This window comes from Saccostrea echinata, unplaced genomic scaffold (genome assembly GCF_033153115.1).
Source record: "Saccostrea echinata isolate AGI-Se365-2 ecotype Australia unplaced genomic scaffold, CSIRO_AGI_Sech_v1 ptg000030l, whole genome shotgun sequence".
NCBI classification, from domain to species: domain Eukaryota; kingdom Metazoa; phylum Mollusca; class Bivalvia; order Ostreida; family Ostreidae; genus Saccostrea; species Saccostrea echinata.
The window spans coordinates 35250200-35265655 of NW_026889779.1; the positions used below are offsets into that span (position 1 = coordinate 35250200).

Sequence of the window (15456 nt, forward strand, 5' to 3'; positions counted from 1 at the left end):
TTTGGTCCAGGTAGGGCTTATAGTTACTTGGGAATGGACTTGCTCCTAAAACTTTAACCGGGACGCCGACACTAAAGCTGACGCCGGGGGTTTAGCATAAGCTCATCTTGACTTTGTCAGGGCGAGCTATAAATTCCAACATCGGTTGGATTTTAACTTAAAATCAACAGTGGGGTACAAATTTTTGCATCACCAGGACTGTTCAACTTTTTTTGGCACCACAAATTATGTAATGTGTATTTTAAAATTTTCAATATTAAAGAGCCAACAATAAGAGAAAAAGTTTATTTAACATAACACAAATCATTTAGCTACATGCACTCATCTCTTTCACACACTTTTCATCTATATTCAAGTGTAGTTGTCGCAATATATCTTACACAGGCATTAGCAAATACATGTATAGTAAAGCAAAAAACCATCTTAATTCCCAGTAAAAGTTCATCTTCCTTTGTTTTGTCTTGAAAATAAGGTTTGACAGGCCTAAAACTATCCCTAAAAGTTTATTTTTCTCTGAAATTTGTTGTGTCTATATTGAATAAGCTTATGTTTAATTATCAAATGAGTAATCAAAGGTAAGATTATTGTTCTTTTTTTAACTGATTTTTTAAATCTGATTATCATTGTCCTCCTCTTAAAGCCAGCACTAAATGTAGGACTGAACCTCCTGTCACTTTGTAGTCTTGTGCAGTTTTTTCATCATTCCTGAATAAAGAAATAAGAGAAAAATAATCATCCATGGTGTAAGAGTTAATGATATACTGTGGTGTGTGGAATCATTTCCATTTGTTCTTGGGCAAGCAAATTTGTATAAATATACACTGTATGAAAATGTTGAATAAAATAATTGTCCGTGGGGATGATGGATAAGGGTGACCCACAGAAATTCACGAACATTGGTACCCCACGAACACTGATGAATCCACAGTAGATAATTCCTAATTGTAGAGATAGGTCTGCCATCCATGATTTGTGACAAGTCTCTAGACAAAGAGGTAATTCCCCATCCTCGCAATGCCAGGGGTCCTGAGTCAACACTTTGCCATGGGACCCCTCCAATTTCATTAAATATTTTTGGGTTTGCTTCTCACTTTGAGAAGCACCAATCAAATTAAAGCTTTCATAAATAGTTAGATAATGTAAACAGAAAGGATTCAGTTGACACCTCAAATGCACGTGTTAAAAGTTGTTGATCATAGAATGGCTTAATGTGATTGGCCGAGAGAAAAAAAAAACAATAATCAAGATTTGTAATTTTTCTGAAAGACGTCGCTACAGTCAGCCCATGAACTATTGAATGAAACTGGCAAGGGGTCCCACAGCAACGTGTTGACTCAGGACCCCTGGCATTGCTGGTGATTCCCTGCAGTGGGATTTTTCTTTCCTTCACTCCCACATATGCTTGAATCTTGAATTCTCAACAGATGACAACCCTAGCCCAACTTTATACTAGAACTCTGGACTCTTGTGACACCATGAGTCTAAACCCTGGTCTCATGGTACAAAATTTTCAATTTTGAAGGCTCATACCCTGGTGGCTATATGACTTGTTGATAGTCAACGGCTAAAGGGGGTATTCAATGTTCTAATACACTTTCAATATAACACCAACTTAGTTAAGCTTGGATTACTGACATTCAGTCCACCATCATAATTGCACTTTTATTTTCAAAATTTTGATAAGTCATTTGAGTATGGCTTTGTACTGATATTACAATGCATGTATCTAAAAGAGTATCGTAGCAAGAAATTTTGTTATCGTTCCATCCCTATAAATTAGGATATGTCAATGACATTTAGGTATTCAGAATAATGTATATATTATTTGTATAAGGAATAGATGTGAGATTTGCATTATTTTGAATTTCAGATATTCTTTGGGGCTTTGTTCTAAAGTTTACTAATCAACTTACATTTGTTTACCGCTGAAAATCAATCTCTGTTGTGGTGGGGGAATCCCCTCTTTTTCTTCCACTCTCTCTTTGATTCTCTCCACCTTGAGAAAATTAGTGTATAAATAGAAATTCTTAATTTTTTAGTATAGCATAACTTGTTCTTATTATGAGTAAATACATATACATGATGATACCAGGTAATTATTGTAGAATTATAGATGTACTGAATATTTGGTTCATGGTTTACAATACATGTATTTTCATTCCTTGGGTGTTTACAGACAAAAAAATTGCAATATACATGCATGATTGCACTTACTTTGTCTGTAGGTTCGATGTCAATTTCAATCTGTAATGACAAAACACCATATTGTAAGAAATAATTCATACAGAGAAGGAAATAAACATCACCTAATGAATTATTTTTATATTGTACCGACAAAAAAAGGAAGGGGGAGGGAGAATAATTCATCACAAATTTTATAGGGTTATCAGGGTTATAAAAGCATTTTTGAATGCCAGAAATGCTTCTTCATCAGAATACATTTATATGCAAAGTTGTAGTATGTAAAGATTGGTTAAGACCACTTTTGGCCCTGATTAAGGATGTCTCTAAGAACTTTGCAACATTTTATCATTATAAAAACCTGTTGTCATCCCTAATCCCTATTACAAAATTACTATTGATTCTAGGCTATGGGATACATAAAGGTCACAAAACATGGCAATTTCTGTATTTTCTCATTTTATGCAAATTTTCATCAATTTTACAAATCTCAAAAAGGTTTTTAATGATTATTTCTTATTTTCAGTCCAACTCCTTTTGTTTTCTTTAAAATCATGCCGAGTAGATCTACTCCATTTTACGTCTACCTGTGGTTAGGGTTTTAACACACACACACACTGACAGAATAATTTGTGTTTATTAGACACAGATTATTCTGTCAATGTGTGCGTGTATGTGTTGGGAGGGGGGGGGCTACCTTTGATCTGATTCTGATAAAATAATTAAGTTACCTCTGGCTCTGAAAAGGTATCATCTTATGAATAACAGTGATATTTTCAAATAAGTACATTGTATATACAAGTATGAAAATTACTGTGCCGATTGTCAGATCTAAATATAGAAACCTTTTCACAATATACCAAGATTCAGAGACATTTATGATAAGTTTTGATGTCGTATTCTGTAAATATAAATATATCCGTTCTTTCTTTACAAAAAGATGAAGAAACACCAAATATATGGTTCATGTTACCCACAATGTACGAGTAAAAAATATCAATATCTTACCTCCTTTCCTGTCAATGTCTGAAAAATTAGGGGAAATCGTTAACAAGAAACATAAAAATATTGGTAAAATATTCAGAACATTAAAAAAAAGGACTTTTTTTTAAAATTCAAAGCGATTCTTTCTTACCTTCACTTTGATCAACATTATGAATGATTTCTTTTATTTCTTGCAAATATGCCGAAGCCGAATTTCCATAAGCAGTTCTGCAGTTCCGGTAAGCCGAATTTATCATGAAACAGTAATTTTGATTGGTTGAAAACGGAAAATTAATAATTTGTACATAGATTCGCTCGTATATTTTTAGCTCACCTGATCACGGATGACAACGTTACAGAATGGGTCTCAAGATCATAAAAACTGAGAACATACAGTTTAGATTCAATAAAATTTTCATTATGTGTCGGCTATGTGTTTGTATTCAAATACGGTAAAAACGTTAAATATTTTAAAAGTGTTTGTTATAAATAAAATTATGTATTCAAGATATTCAAATTCTGAATGTTAACATTTTATTTTTTCTTTTAATTTTTATTAACTATTTACATTGCCCAATATCATAACATGTATAAAAAGAAGACAAAAGAGTGTTTTTTGGGCACAGACACTCACTAGCTTATATATGTATAGACTCGCTCTTTACATGATAATAATTACTGGTAAAATGGTTGAAAAAAAAAATCTATAGCATATTTATAATCATAACTTTACATATTCTTCTTGAAATATATATTTACTACTCTATATTAATTTAAAGATACATCAATAAAAATCTAAATATGGTAGCAAACAATGTAACAGTTTTAAGCTGATTGAAATATGTTTTTTCCACAAGGACCACTCTTTTTCAAATTTTCTATGTAGAAATTATTTTATAGCTATACATTTTTCAATATTATTTTTCAATTTCATATGATTTAATAGCCCAAAAGGATTTGGAATTTTACTTTGCATTAAACATGTAAAAATATATTGTTTTGTATATAATTTTATAAAATTTTTAACATTGTTAACATTGTTGCTACATGTCATTGGTAGTTCACCTAAAATAGTATTTTCAACATTAACAGTATTTAAATAGTATTTTCAACATTAAAACATTAACTCTATTGTAAATTGTTTTGTAAAACTGAGGTTGGCCCACAAAGATAAAACTTTTTCACAACCAATGAAAACGTGCTGAATAGTTTCTACTTCTTGTTTGCTAAAAGTACAATTGTCCGAATTCTTAGTCTTATTATTATACCCCCGGATCGAAAGATCCGGGGGTTATATTGTTTTTGTCCTGTCTGTCTGTTTGTCTGTTTATCTGTTTGTCTGTCTGTCTGTTGTCAACTTTAACCTTGCCCATAACTTTTGATTGGTTGAAGCTATGACTTTCATATTTCACATGTGTATTCCTTGTGACAAGACCTTTCTTTGGAAACTATCATATTTTACCTTTTGACCTTGACCTTGGAGTTTGACCCACTTTAACAAAATTTTATGAGACTTTAACCTTGGCCATAACTTCTGAACAGTTGGTGCTTGGGGTTTCAAACTTCACATGTGTATTCTTTGTGGCAAGGCCTTCCTTTGGATACCAAAAACTTTGACCTTTTGACCTTAGAGTTTGACCTACTTGTGAAAAACTATAATCTTGGCCATAACTTTTGAACAGTTGGTGCTTAGAGTTTCAAACTTCACATGTGTATTTCTTATGACAAGACCTTCCTCTGGATATCAACCTCTTTGACCTTTTGACCTTGACCTAGGAGTTTGACCTACTTTTGAAAAACTTTAACCTTGGCCATAACTTTTGAACGGTTGATGCTAGGGCTTTCATACTTCACATATGTAATTCTTGTGACAAGACCTTTCTTTGGATACCAACTTTGACCCTTTGATCTTGACATTTTATTTACTTTTTAAAAACTTTAACCTTTGCCATAACTTTTAGACAGTTGAAGCTAGGGCTTTCAAATTTCACAGGTATATTCCTCGTAACAAGACCTTTCTTTGGGTACCAACATTTTTCATCTTTTGGTCTGGATTTTGACTTGCATTTGAGAAACTTTACTTTAACCTTTGCCATAAGCTGCCATTCGGGGCATCATTATTTCACAAATACATCTTGTTTTTTTTTTTTTTTTTTTTTTTTTTTTATGTATTCAAGCCCAGAGGCTTCGGAAAAATCTCCCTCCCCCCTCTCGTCGAAGCCCTGGGAGAATATGATTTTTCTTGGCTGAATAAATCTTCATATTTCCATCACCATCATGAAATAAATATATAATATATAGTATGCAATAGGTCCATTCAAATACAACTCTTCAAGGCTGAGCGAGACAAAGTAGGTATATGAACATCTCACTATTTCAAAAATGGAAGTAATAAGTGTAGCTAACTGAAGAAAAGAAGAAATAAATCTGTTTACAAAAATGAATATTTTTCCTAGGTATATTGAATCAAGTTGGTTCGAGGACTATATATATATTTACAAGTGAGCTGTGCAGGTTATGGCCTCTTGAAATGAATAAATTCGGGTTCGATGTTCATTTAATTCTGAATTACATATGGCGCTGGTTGGCTACTTTTTTCTTCTTTCCAAAATCAAAATTTAATGTTCCTGATTTTCAATTTTGCAAGAGTACTTCCATGGCACAGTATATCCAGGTTAGTGACGAAGAGGGTGACGAGCCGATAGAAATTCCTAGTGAGGATGACGGTTCGTTGTTGCTCAGCACACTCGCCGCACAGTTTCCGGGGGCATGTGGAATGAAATACAGAAATCCAAGCACTGGAAATTTTCGTGGAATTAGACTATCAGAGGGAAGACTGCATCCACCAGATGGAGTTTGGGGAAATTTTGTTTACATTGTTGTATTCCCCAAAGGTTTGTATTGAACAAGGAGTAATTTATATTGGCATTTTTATATTTGTTCCTTATTCAATCAGTGAGTCATGCAAGAGATGATATCCAGCAACAAAGTACATTTTTTTTCTGTATATACATACACAGAAGTGACATCTCATGAAGTTCTTAACATGTTGGTTGCAGTTTAAAAAAAGGATGTAAAGATTGTAACTCTTACAAGACAGCTTGAATAGGTCCGGCACAATTTCTTGATTTAGCTAAATAGCTTGAATTAGTTATCATTATTTTTATTTATCATTATCATTTTACATTTTTCTTAACCATGCATTTTTTTTATCGTTATCATTTGACTTTTTTCTTAAATGTGCATTTTTTTTCAGCATGCTAAAAAAAAAAATCACATTTTGGTGCACTGAAAGTTTTCAGCTTTGAACTCTGAATGCATGAGAAAATCATTCATCAAATTGCCAGGGCTCTACATTAACTTTTTTTCATACTTGTCCGTTTGGACAAGTGACCAAGACATTTACTTGTCCGAACTTCAACCTCACTTGATATTTTTCAATAAATAATTCTGTCAACTTGAAAACTATTACTTAAAATAAAGTCCATTTTATGCATGCTTGAGGGATTTGTGATTTTATTGATACATATGACAAACACATAAGACAAAATTTTATCTAGACTTTCTGTCCTGACAGCAACATAAATGCTCACAAATGAAACTGTCAACATCAAACAGAATCCAAACTTGGTAAGGTCCATGCCTTTGCAGTGGTATGCAATTAGTGAACTTCAATCCTGATCAAGTGTGAACTCAATTACATAGTGATTAATATTGGGATTAAAGTTTGGCTTTTATGTACTGCTTCAGTCTTTAACCTATTGTTAAACTTTTCACCAGTTGTTCTTTTTATTATTTAGAGGCTTCGTTACATAAAAAAGCACTTGTCCAATCGGACAGGTGCCCAGCAATATTCACTTGTCTGTAAATTTTTTTCACTGGTGCCGGACAAGCAGACAAGAGTTAATGTTGAACCCTGATTGCGTCTCCTTTGAGAGACTTTGTACTCATTGACAAAGTTCTAGAAGTTTTAGGGAGTTATAAAGAATCTGTGACCACACAGTTACTTCTTGAATGAACTTGTATAACATATCAACTTGCAGATAATGTGATGATAAAACGCAAAGGAGATGAGGCTGGTGAAAATTCAGTGGCAAAGAATAAATGTGTTGATAAACAGAGATGCAGTGATCTCATTGTTCTTGGCTTACCTTGGAAAAGTAATGAAGATGATCTGCGCAGATACTTCTCTTCATTTGGAGAACTGCTTCTTGTACAAGTAAGTTAATTTATTACAAAATCATATAAATTTAAAAAAAAAAAAAAAATGCCGGCTTTTGCTCTTTGAGCAATGAGCCTGACTAAAAAAATGTTTTGTTCTTGAAAAAAAATTTTCTACTTCAGATATTTTTGGTTTTATTAAGATTTGGTGTAATTATGATGAAGTTTTATCTTAAAAAGTATATTTTGTGTAATGGCTTGTTTTTTTAGGTGAAGAGAGATGTGAAGACAGGAGCATCAAAAGGGTTTGGCTTTATTCGATTTTTAGAGTATGATTCGCAAGTAAAGGTTTTGGCACAAAGACACATGATTGATGGAAGATGGTGTGATGTAGCTATTCCAAATTCAAATGCAAGTATTTTCAGTGGAATAATTTGTTTTATACTAATTAATCAAATTTAGAGATCCGTTTCTCAGTTTTTAAACAATAAAAACATCAAAAATTAAAAGATATCATTTGACATGTCATTATACCATTCCTAGTATTGGCATTTTGCAAAGTCCAAAGACAGTGTTTTACTTTGATTGCTCATAGATACAGTTTTTTAAGTATGCATTGTGAAAGTAAAAATTCAAATAAAAATTTATTAATTCATTTTATTACATGTACAACTGTATATATTATTATATAATGCATAATGATGATAATTCATTCTTGGTTTTTTCCTTTCATACAGGAAGGTGCTGCAGAAATGGTTAGCAGAAAAGTTTTTGTAGCAAGATGCACTGAAGACATAACAGCTGATGACCTAAAAAGTTACTTTTGCAAATATGGGGAAGTGTCCGATGTTTTCATTCCCAAACCCTTCCGAGCATTTGCTTTTGTTACTTTTGCAGATCACAGGGTTGCTCGATCTCTTTGTGGGGAAGACCATATTATCAAGGGTGCAAGTGTTCATGTCACCACAGCTGCTCCCAAAAACGCCGACAGAAATGATAACAGGGGCAGATTTGATCATGGAGGAAGTGGGAGGGGAGGGGGACATGGGGGGTGGAGCCAGCAAGGTAAACCAATTGCTACTGTAGGTACAGTTCCACCTGTGCCTGACCCAAACATGGCTAATAGTATAGGCATGAATTTATTGAATTCAGCTGTGTTAGCAGCAGCCCAGGCTATGTTACAAAGTCAAGGTCAGTTACCAGCACCCCAACCACAGCCAGTGGGTCAAGGTCATGGGGATCCTTTTGGTGTTCAAACCACAACTGCCAGACAGACCCAGCAAACAGGGTTCTTTAGTACTCAGAACTCTGCAGGCTGGGGGACAGCTGACACCAACACATCCGCAGGCGGATATCCCAACTGGGGAGGAAACAGCCATCAGAGTGGTTGGAGTTAATGTATGGGAGGATACATTGTTTGGTGTGCGTCAGTGTGGTGTTGATTTTTTTACTATGCAGAGTGCTAAGCCTTGTGTTTATTAGGGCTGGAATGATATGGGAAGACAGACTTCTATGATCCATGCATCTACTGCTTGTAGTATATATCTGTTCCTATATTTTGATTGTATATCAAAAATTACATGTATAGCCAAGTCAAATACTTAAGTTATGTTAAATTAATTCTTTTAATTCAAAGACAAAAAAAGTCCCGAACAAATATTTTTCCTCTCGTAAAAAAAATATCAAAGACTTTATTTTCTCTTTTTTTCTAGGAAATTACTTGGTAATATTGAAAAAAAAATCTAAGCTTTTATCAGTGTAAAGTTGAATTACTGAACTAAAAAGTATTTTAATGTGCAGAATGTAGCAGAATTTGCAGTCATTGTACCAGGATGTATATTGTTTCACATTTTACTTGTATCATCCCAGCCCTAGAGTTTAACCATTTATAAGGTCACTACAGCAGTTTCTAGAACTTTGCTTATTCTAAAATGATATTTATCCTTTTTGTTAATTTGCACCATAGGTTTAACAGTTTTTTTAACACACATAATTATATTGTCCATTCAGAGAAAGTTATTTACACAAACTGACATCTAAACTGTACCTTTTAATTAACACATTGCTCTATAGCATATTAACTTATACATTTAAAGAGATTGTTTCACCTTCACTAAAGTGGTGCTTTCAGAGGAGAAATCAGTGCTAAGCACGACAACTTGTTTATCCTTTCAGAGTTTAAAAGTAATTCATAAGATTTTTAACATGGGAACTTGGTTCCAAGTTTGTTTTTTTTTTTTTGTGTTGCTTAAATATGATCAGAAATCTTAATATGTACATGTACATAAAATATTATGTGTGGATTTGCATAAATTGTTAATCAGTGTATCTACCTTCAGCATTCCCATTTGTTGTAAATTTTTACGAAAAGTAGCTTTCTATATTTTCCCTAGCAACCTACTACATGTAGCAGATGCCTAAAATTTTCTAAATTGTTTAAATTTCACCTTTATTTTTTTCTGATGCTGATATTGTATTTACTTCTAAATAGATTTTTTGAGATTTGTATTTCAGTATGTAAAACTATTTAACACTGTGTGACCATTATGAAAAGTAATTGGATTATTGGTTGGACTGAAATGAACAGAACTTGAAAGATGTAATCTAGACTGAAGTGTGTATTGAGAAAATTTGGAAAAAATTGAATTAATTGAATCATGAATGGAATGAACTGAATCATGAGTGATCTGGAATGGACTGAATCATGAGTGATCTGGAATGGAATCATGAGTGATCTGGAATGGAATCATGAGTGATCTGGAACAGACTGAATCTTGAGTGATATGAAATAGAAACTTGAGCAATTTGGAACAGAAACATGAATGATCTGGAATATGAATCATGTGTGATCTGGAGCAGACTGAATCTTGAGTGATCTAGAATGGATTCAGTGGTGTATGGATGCTCTGGAATGGACACAGATGAAGTGTGATTTTGCTTTTATGTTGTATTGTGCAGAATGAATTAAAGGAGAGTGTATATATGGTGTGCAAAAGTGTTTTGAGTGTTTCTTTTTAGCATTGAAGTCTATGGTAATATCTGTGTTTTTATCTTTCAGGGGTACCTCCTTGAGGGTTGAGCATCATTAGAAAGAGACAACTTGCCTAACTCATTGTGCTTAAAATCAATTTAAGGTTAACATGCTTATCATATATTTCTTTTAGCTCGGTGTGGTAAAACCCGTACAAATTTATGAACAAATACTCTTTCATAATAACACACCTTTTGTTAGGACTTACTAACGTCTTCTCTGCCCGTTGCTATTTAGCAAACTAAGTGCATGGTTATGATGAGCAAGGGTGCCTCTTCAAAATTTGTGAATTGATTACCCTTGGGTCAGGAGTTTTGGTGTTAAGGAGGGGCCCTATTGATTATATAGTGAAAATGCATTTATTCTTTGAAAATTTTCTTCTCTTCTCCTGGGCATGTAGGAGGTAAACAGAGTACTAAGTTGTAATGATGAGGATTTTTTCTTTTCTTTTTACAAGATTTGTGAAATTATGGAATACTGGGTCAAGTGTTCTTGTGCTGGGTAGGGTTCTTTTGATATAGGAAATTTGCACTCTACTGAGAAAGGTTATTCCCTCTTTGCTATTCACCTATGATAATAAATTACTGTATTTGGTAGGTCAAATTGAATAAAAATTAAATAAGAATTTTTATTGTTTAAAATACAAAAAGTACTTTCATAGTGTTTAATGGCCAGGTAGACCGTAAATAATAGATAAAATACAAAAAGAAACAAAAATACTAGCACCTTATCTTTGTGTATTATATATTCTTCAAGGACCAAGAAAGGCCTGCGTGTGAGGGAATGTGAAGGGTTTATTCCATGTTCTCAAACACTATTGTATTATATAGTGCACCTAATGATAATGACAAATGGGAGTGTATAAATAGAACTATTTTATGATATATAACGGAGTACTAAAATTACCATTTTGTTGATCCCTGATTATCCTATTTCGCTTGCTTTGGGGCAGCATTTCCTCATCTCTCAGTTTATTTTATTTCATTCTTCAGTGGATCCTTTATAGTGTTGTGTTACACTTAAGTGACCGGTAAGCCCCTTTGGAATCTTGCTCTCTAAGCCTAAAATTAGCCCTAAAGAACTCCTTTTCAGTTTTACATTAATTAAAGAAATCGTATCATATTTTGACTTTAAGCTTTTTTTTGTATTTTAGAAAAGAAAAACAATTTAGAAAAACGTACGAAAGGTTATATAATACAAAAGCATAGTATATACCATGGGCCTTAATTTGGGAACGATTGTTTGATCGTAACGTCCCATGCGAGAATTTTCACACGTATGGAGACGTCACCATATACCGATGAAGGGCTTCAAATTTAGACCTCTATACTCGGTCAGTTAGAGCCATTGAGAAGTGAGAGATTGAAGGTTTTGATGTGAATATATGGGAACAAATCCTATAAAGGATTTCTTCAATTCAACAGTGCCCTGATTGGTGATATTTACTGTAAAAGAATCTAATTGTGCAGTGCCAGGAACCAAAAAAAAATTGATAAATTGTTCTAAAAAGTAAATTGTATCCGTATGTGCAAGCAAACTCAGGAATTAAGACTATTAGTGTATATTCAGGTTTGTTCAAATCATGGTCTCCAGGAATAGAGCGGGCCATTTTTTTTCATGTACATGTAATTAAATAGAACAGGATATGGATTTTGGTGATAATTGTACACAAGAAGACTCGAGTAATTCAGAGTCAATTTTAAACCAGACGGGGTAGGGTGGACCACAATAGGGAAGCAAAGTTTTACATGGGGATATACTAGTATAAGAAAACGTGGAAATCAATGTGACATCAAACCGGGTTTTCTTTTGTGTGAAGAGTACTGGTATTTTTCACATGAATTAAAAACTTTCCATTCTGAAGACTATAGGAGCTGACATCCCAACAAAATCAATGTACCCTATTTGCAAATTTTGGAGAGTGTACCCTATTTGCAAATTTGGAGAGAAATAACAACTAAGTTCAACAAATGGTATTTTCCCCGTGATGATAAAAAAAATCAAAGTGTCATATACGTGCAATTGATCTGCAAAATAAAAACTTCTTATATTGAAAACTGTAGGAGAAGGTTATCAGGACAATGATGTACATATCTGCAATATTTTGCAAAAAATAATTCAAATAGTTCAACAGCAGGTATTTTTTCCTGAAAAATTATCAAAATAAAATCAAAATTCAAGTGATATGCACATCTCTGATATATATACAATCGATCTGCAAAATAATGTCCCCATCTTGAAAACTTTCGGAGAAGTTATTACGACAAACGATGTACTCTTAATGCAATATTTTACAAAATAAATTACTAAGTTCAACAGCTGCTATTTTTCTCATACATAACTAAAAATCAAAATCCATGTAAAATGCACATCTCTGATATATGTACAATTGCTCTGCAAATCAAACAAGATGTGTTTGTGAAACACTGATGCCCCGTATGGCAACTTAAAGCAAAGGTTAAACTTTCTCAAATGCAAATCAAATATGTTGATACCCAAAGTAAGGTCTTGTCTCGAGGAATAAACCTGTGAAATATGAAAGGCCTTGCAGCAACCATTGAATAGATATGGAAAAGGTTAAACTTTTTTTTCAAAAGTATGTCAAAATCAAGGTCAAGGTCAATAGTCAAAATTAATGGTGCCAAAGGAAAGGCCTTCTCCCAAGAAATACACAGGAGAAATATGAAAGCCGAAGTACCAATCGTTCAAAAGTTATGGCCAATGTTAACGTTTTCCAAAAGTAGGTCAAACTCCAAGGTCAAAGGGTCAAAGTTGTTGGTATCCAAAGAAAGGTCTTGTCACAAGGATTACATATGTAAAGTATGAAAGCCCTAGCACCAGCCGTTCAAAAGTTATTGCCAAGGTTAAAGTTTTCCAAAAGTAGGTCAAACTCCAAGGTCAAAGAGTCAAAGTTGTTGGTATCCAAAGGAAGGTTTTGTCACAAGGATTACACATGTGAAATATGACAGCCCTAGCACCAGCTGTTCAAAAGTTATCGCAAAGGTTAAAGTTTTACAAAAGTAGGTCAAACTCCAAGGTCAAAGGGTCAAAGTTGTTGGTATTCAAAGGAAGTTCTTATCACAAGGATTACACATGTGAAGTATGAAAGCCCTAGCACCAACCGTTCAAAAGTTATGGCCAAGGTTAAAGTTTGGCAAAAATTTGCAAAACTGGGTCAAACTCTAAGGTCAAAAGGTCATATATGATGGTATACCCAAGGAGAGGTCTTGTCATAATGAACACCCATGTCAAATATTAAAGCCTTACCCTTGACAGCGTAATAGTTATGGGCTAGGTTAAAGTTGACAACAAACAGACAGACAAACAAACAGACAAGACAAAAACAATATACCCCCGAGATCCTTCAATCCGGGGGCATAAAAAAGTTCCTATATCCTGTATCTTGGAAACTGAAGAAGGAGTTATACGGACGAATGATGCACTGTACCCTTTTGGCAGCAGACTGCCATTTTCACCATTTTCAATAATCTGATTTTTCCTACGGAAAACCCAGTCAAAAGTCTTTAAATGATATTTTCCCTAGGAACAGCAAGACCAGGATTAGTCATTATATGCAAGGACCCTAAAGTAGTGCAGATCAATTTGTTCAAATCCCCCTTTGGGGGATAAGATAGGGCAACAATGGGAGATTTAAAAATTTTATGAAAATACTGTATGTATTTGGGAAAATCTTTTTTTCCCAAAGCTGCAAGGATGTGACAGTCATACTGATATTGAGGCATCCCAATGACGCGTGGATTCAAGTTATGTCATGATCCTTGAGGAAATGGGTGGGATAAAAATATGGGGTTAAAATTTTTCATTTGAAGAGAAGGAAAAAATTTTGATTAAGAAGATCAGCAGGTCCAACGGGACTCAGGTGAGCGTTGCAGCCCATATGTATGGATCTTTTGTTAGCTCACCTGAAGCAAAGTCTAAAGTGCGCTAAACATGTTATTATGTGTCGTAATTTTTTTCTTCACATTTTCATCTTCCCCAGAATCTCTACTGATCCAAACTAACTTATATATTGCGTAAATTTATTGTATGCTTGGGTGAAGGAGATTCGATTATCCAGATAAAGGACCATGTCCCTTTTAAGGGGAGATAACCAAGAAAACCTTAAGTAAGGTGGAAACATTTAAAATATTCTCAAGAACCACTGGGCAAGAAAAGACGAAATGTATGAAGACTTTGTGTGGGTTTAAGTTTTGTACAATTCATGAACCCTGAGGTAGGGTGAACCACAAGAGGGGATCGTAAGTTTATATGGAAGTAGACAAGAACAGGGCTATAAGTACAAACGCACGGACGGACACTCCTCTCACGGCTCAAGGTAGGACGATAATGGGGGATCAAAGTGGGTGGAAAATCTCCTTAAGAATCGTTGGGTTATATAGTTAGTATTTACAGTGTATTATTCATAATAGCATAGTAAGCATACCAATGCAGTACAGCTTCAAGTCCGAGATTAAGTTTCCATTCTGGCCCCTTGGACTAGGATGATTTCAAAAAATGAATTTGAATGTTTATAAATGATATTATAGAGAAAATTTTCTAAAAGCAATAATAGCAAATATTCCTGATTTAAATTGTGTAGCTATAGGAAAATTTTTAAAATTTAATTAAATCCTTGGGTTAGGTTGGAACCAAAATCAGGGGATAGAATTCTATGTAATACATGTACATGTGTTCACACAGAGAAAACCCCTTTTTACGAACGGCAAGACCGTGTAAGTCATATTGAGATCGAAACAATCCCATATTGACTGGACCCCTTGGAGCGAGAGTGGGCCCATATTATAGACTCATAATTTTTCGTGGGAATAGATGGGGATATTTTTTTTCATGTTTTAAAAATTTAAAATGCGGTCAAAATTAATTATTTACAAACTCAATTTTCATATCGATGATGATTCAATACTGAGCGCTGTGGCCTTTCGGATAAAGAATTTTCATCTTTGGTTGTTAACCAGGAATTTCTGTACAAAATGGTAAGGAATGTCGATGATTTTCAATTATTTCATTATTCAAATCCAATACACCACACTGGGAAGGAGGGGGAGATCATATTATCTTTGTTCTGTATTCGTATGTAA

The 15456-nt window shown here is 33.9% G+C and overlaps 2 protein-coding genes across 2 annotated transcripts; one reads left to right on the forward strand and one right to left on the reverse strand.

Annotated features, from left to right (window-relative positions):
* Nucleotides 1-271: 271 nt before the first annotated feature.
* On the reverse strand, nucleotides 272-3401 carry LOC133197779 (NEDD8). Its single transcript, XM_061333984.1, has 5 exons — nucleotides 3317-3401; nucleotides 3190-3207; nucleotides 2215-2244; nucleotides 1914-1996; nucleotides 272-705 (listed from the first exon to the last, which is right to left on the reverse strand). The coding sequence occupies exons 1-5, from the start codon at nucleotides 3332-3334 to the stop codon at nucleotides 621-623; spliced, it is 234 nt and encodes a 77-aa protein (XP_061189968.1). The 5' UTR covers nucleotides 3335-3401; the 3' UTR covers nucleotides 272-620.
* Nucleotides 3402-5734: 2333 nt separating this feature from the next.
* Nucleotides 5735-10324, forward strand: LOC133197780 (TAR DNA-binding protein 43-like). Its single transcript, XM_061333985.1, has 4 exons — nucleotides 5735-6059; nucleotides 7209-7384; nucleotides 7597-7741; nucleotides 8068-10324. The coding sequence occupies exons 1-4, from the start codon at nucleotides 5822-5824 to the stop codon at nucleotides 8721-8723; spliced, it is 1215 nt and encodes a 404-aa protein (XP_061189969.1). The 5' UTR covers nucleotides 5735-5821; the 3' UTR covers nucleotides 8724-10324.
* Nucleotides 10325-15456: the final 5132 nt, after the last annotated feature.

Bases quoted from the DNA above. Each gene is read 5' to 3' on its own strand.
- LOC133197779 (XM_061333984.1), bottom strand. The intron at 1,997-2,214 runs GTAAGTGCAATC...AATTTTCTCAAG, and splicing joins ACATCGAACCTACAGACAAA to GTGGAGAGAATCAAAGAGAG. The intron at 706-1,913 runs GTAAGTTGATTA...TTCTTTATTCAG, and splicing joins ATTTTCAGCGGTAAACAAAT to GAATGATGAAAAAACTGCAC.
- LOC133197780 (XM_061333985.1), top strand. From the start codon at position 5,822: ATGGCACAGTATATCCAGGTTAGTGACGAAGAGGGTGACGAGCCGATA. The intron at 6,060-7,208 runs GTTTGTATTGAA...ATCAACTTGCAG, and splicing joins CATTGTTGTATTCCCCAAAG to ATAATGTGATGATAAAACGC. The intron at 7,385-7,596 runs GTAAGTTAATTT...TTGTTTTTTTAG, and splicing joins GAGAACTGCTTCTTGTACAA to GTGAAGAGAGATGTGAAGAC.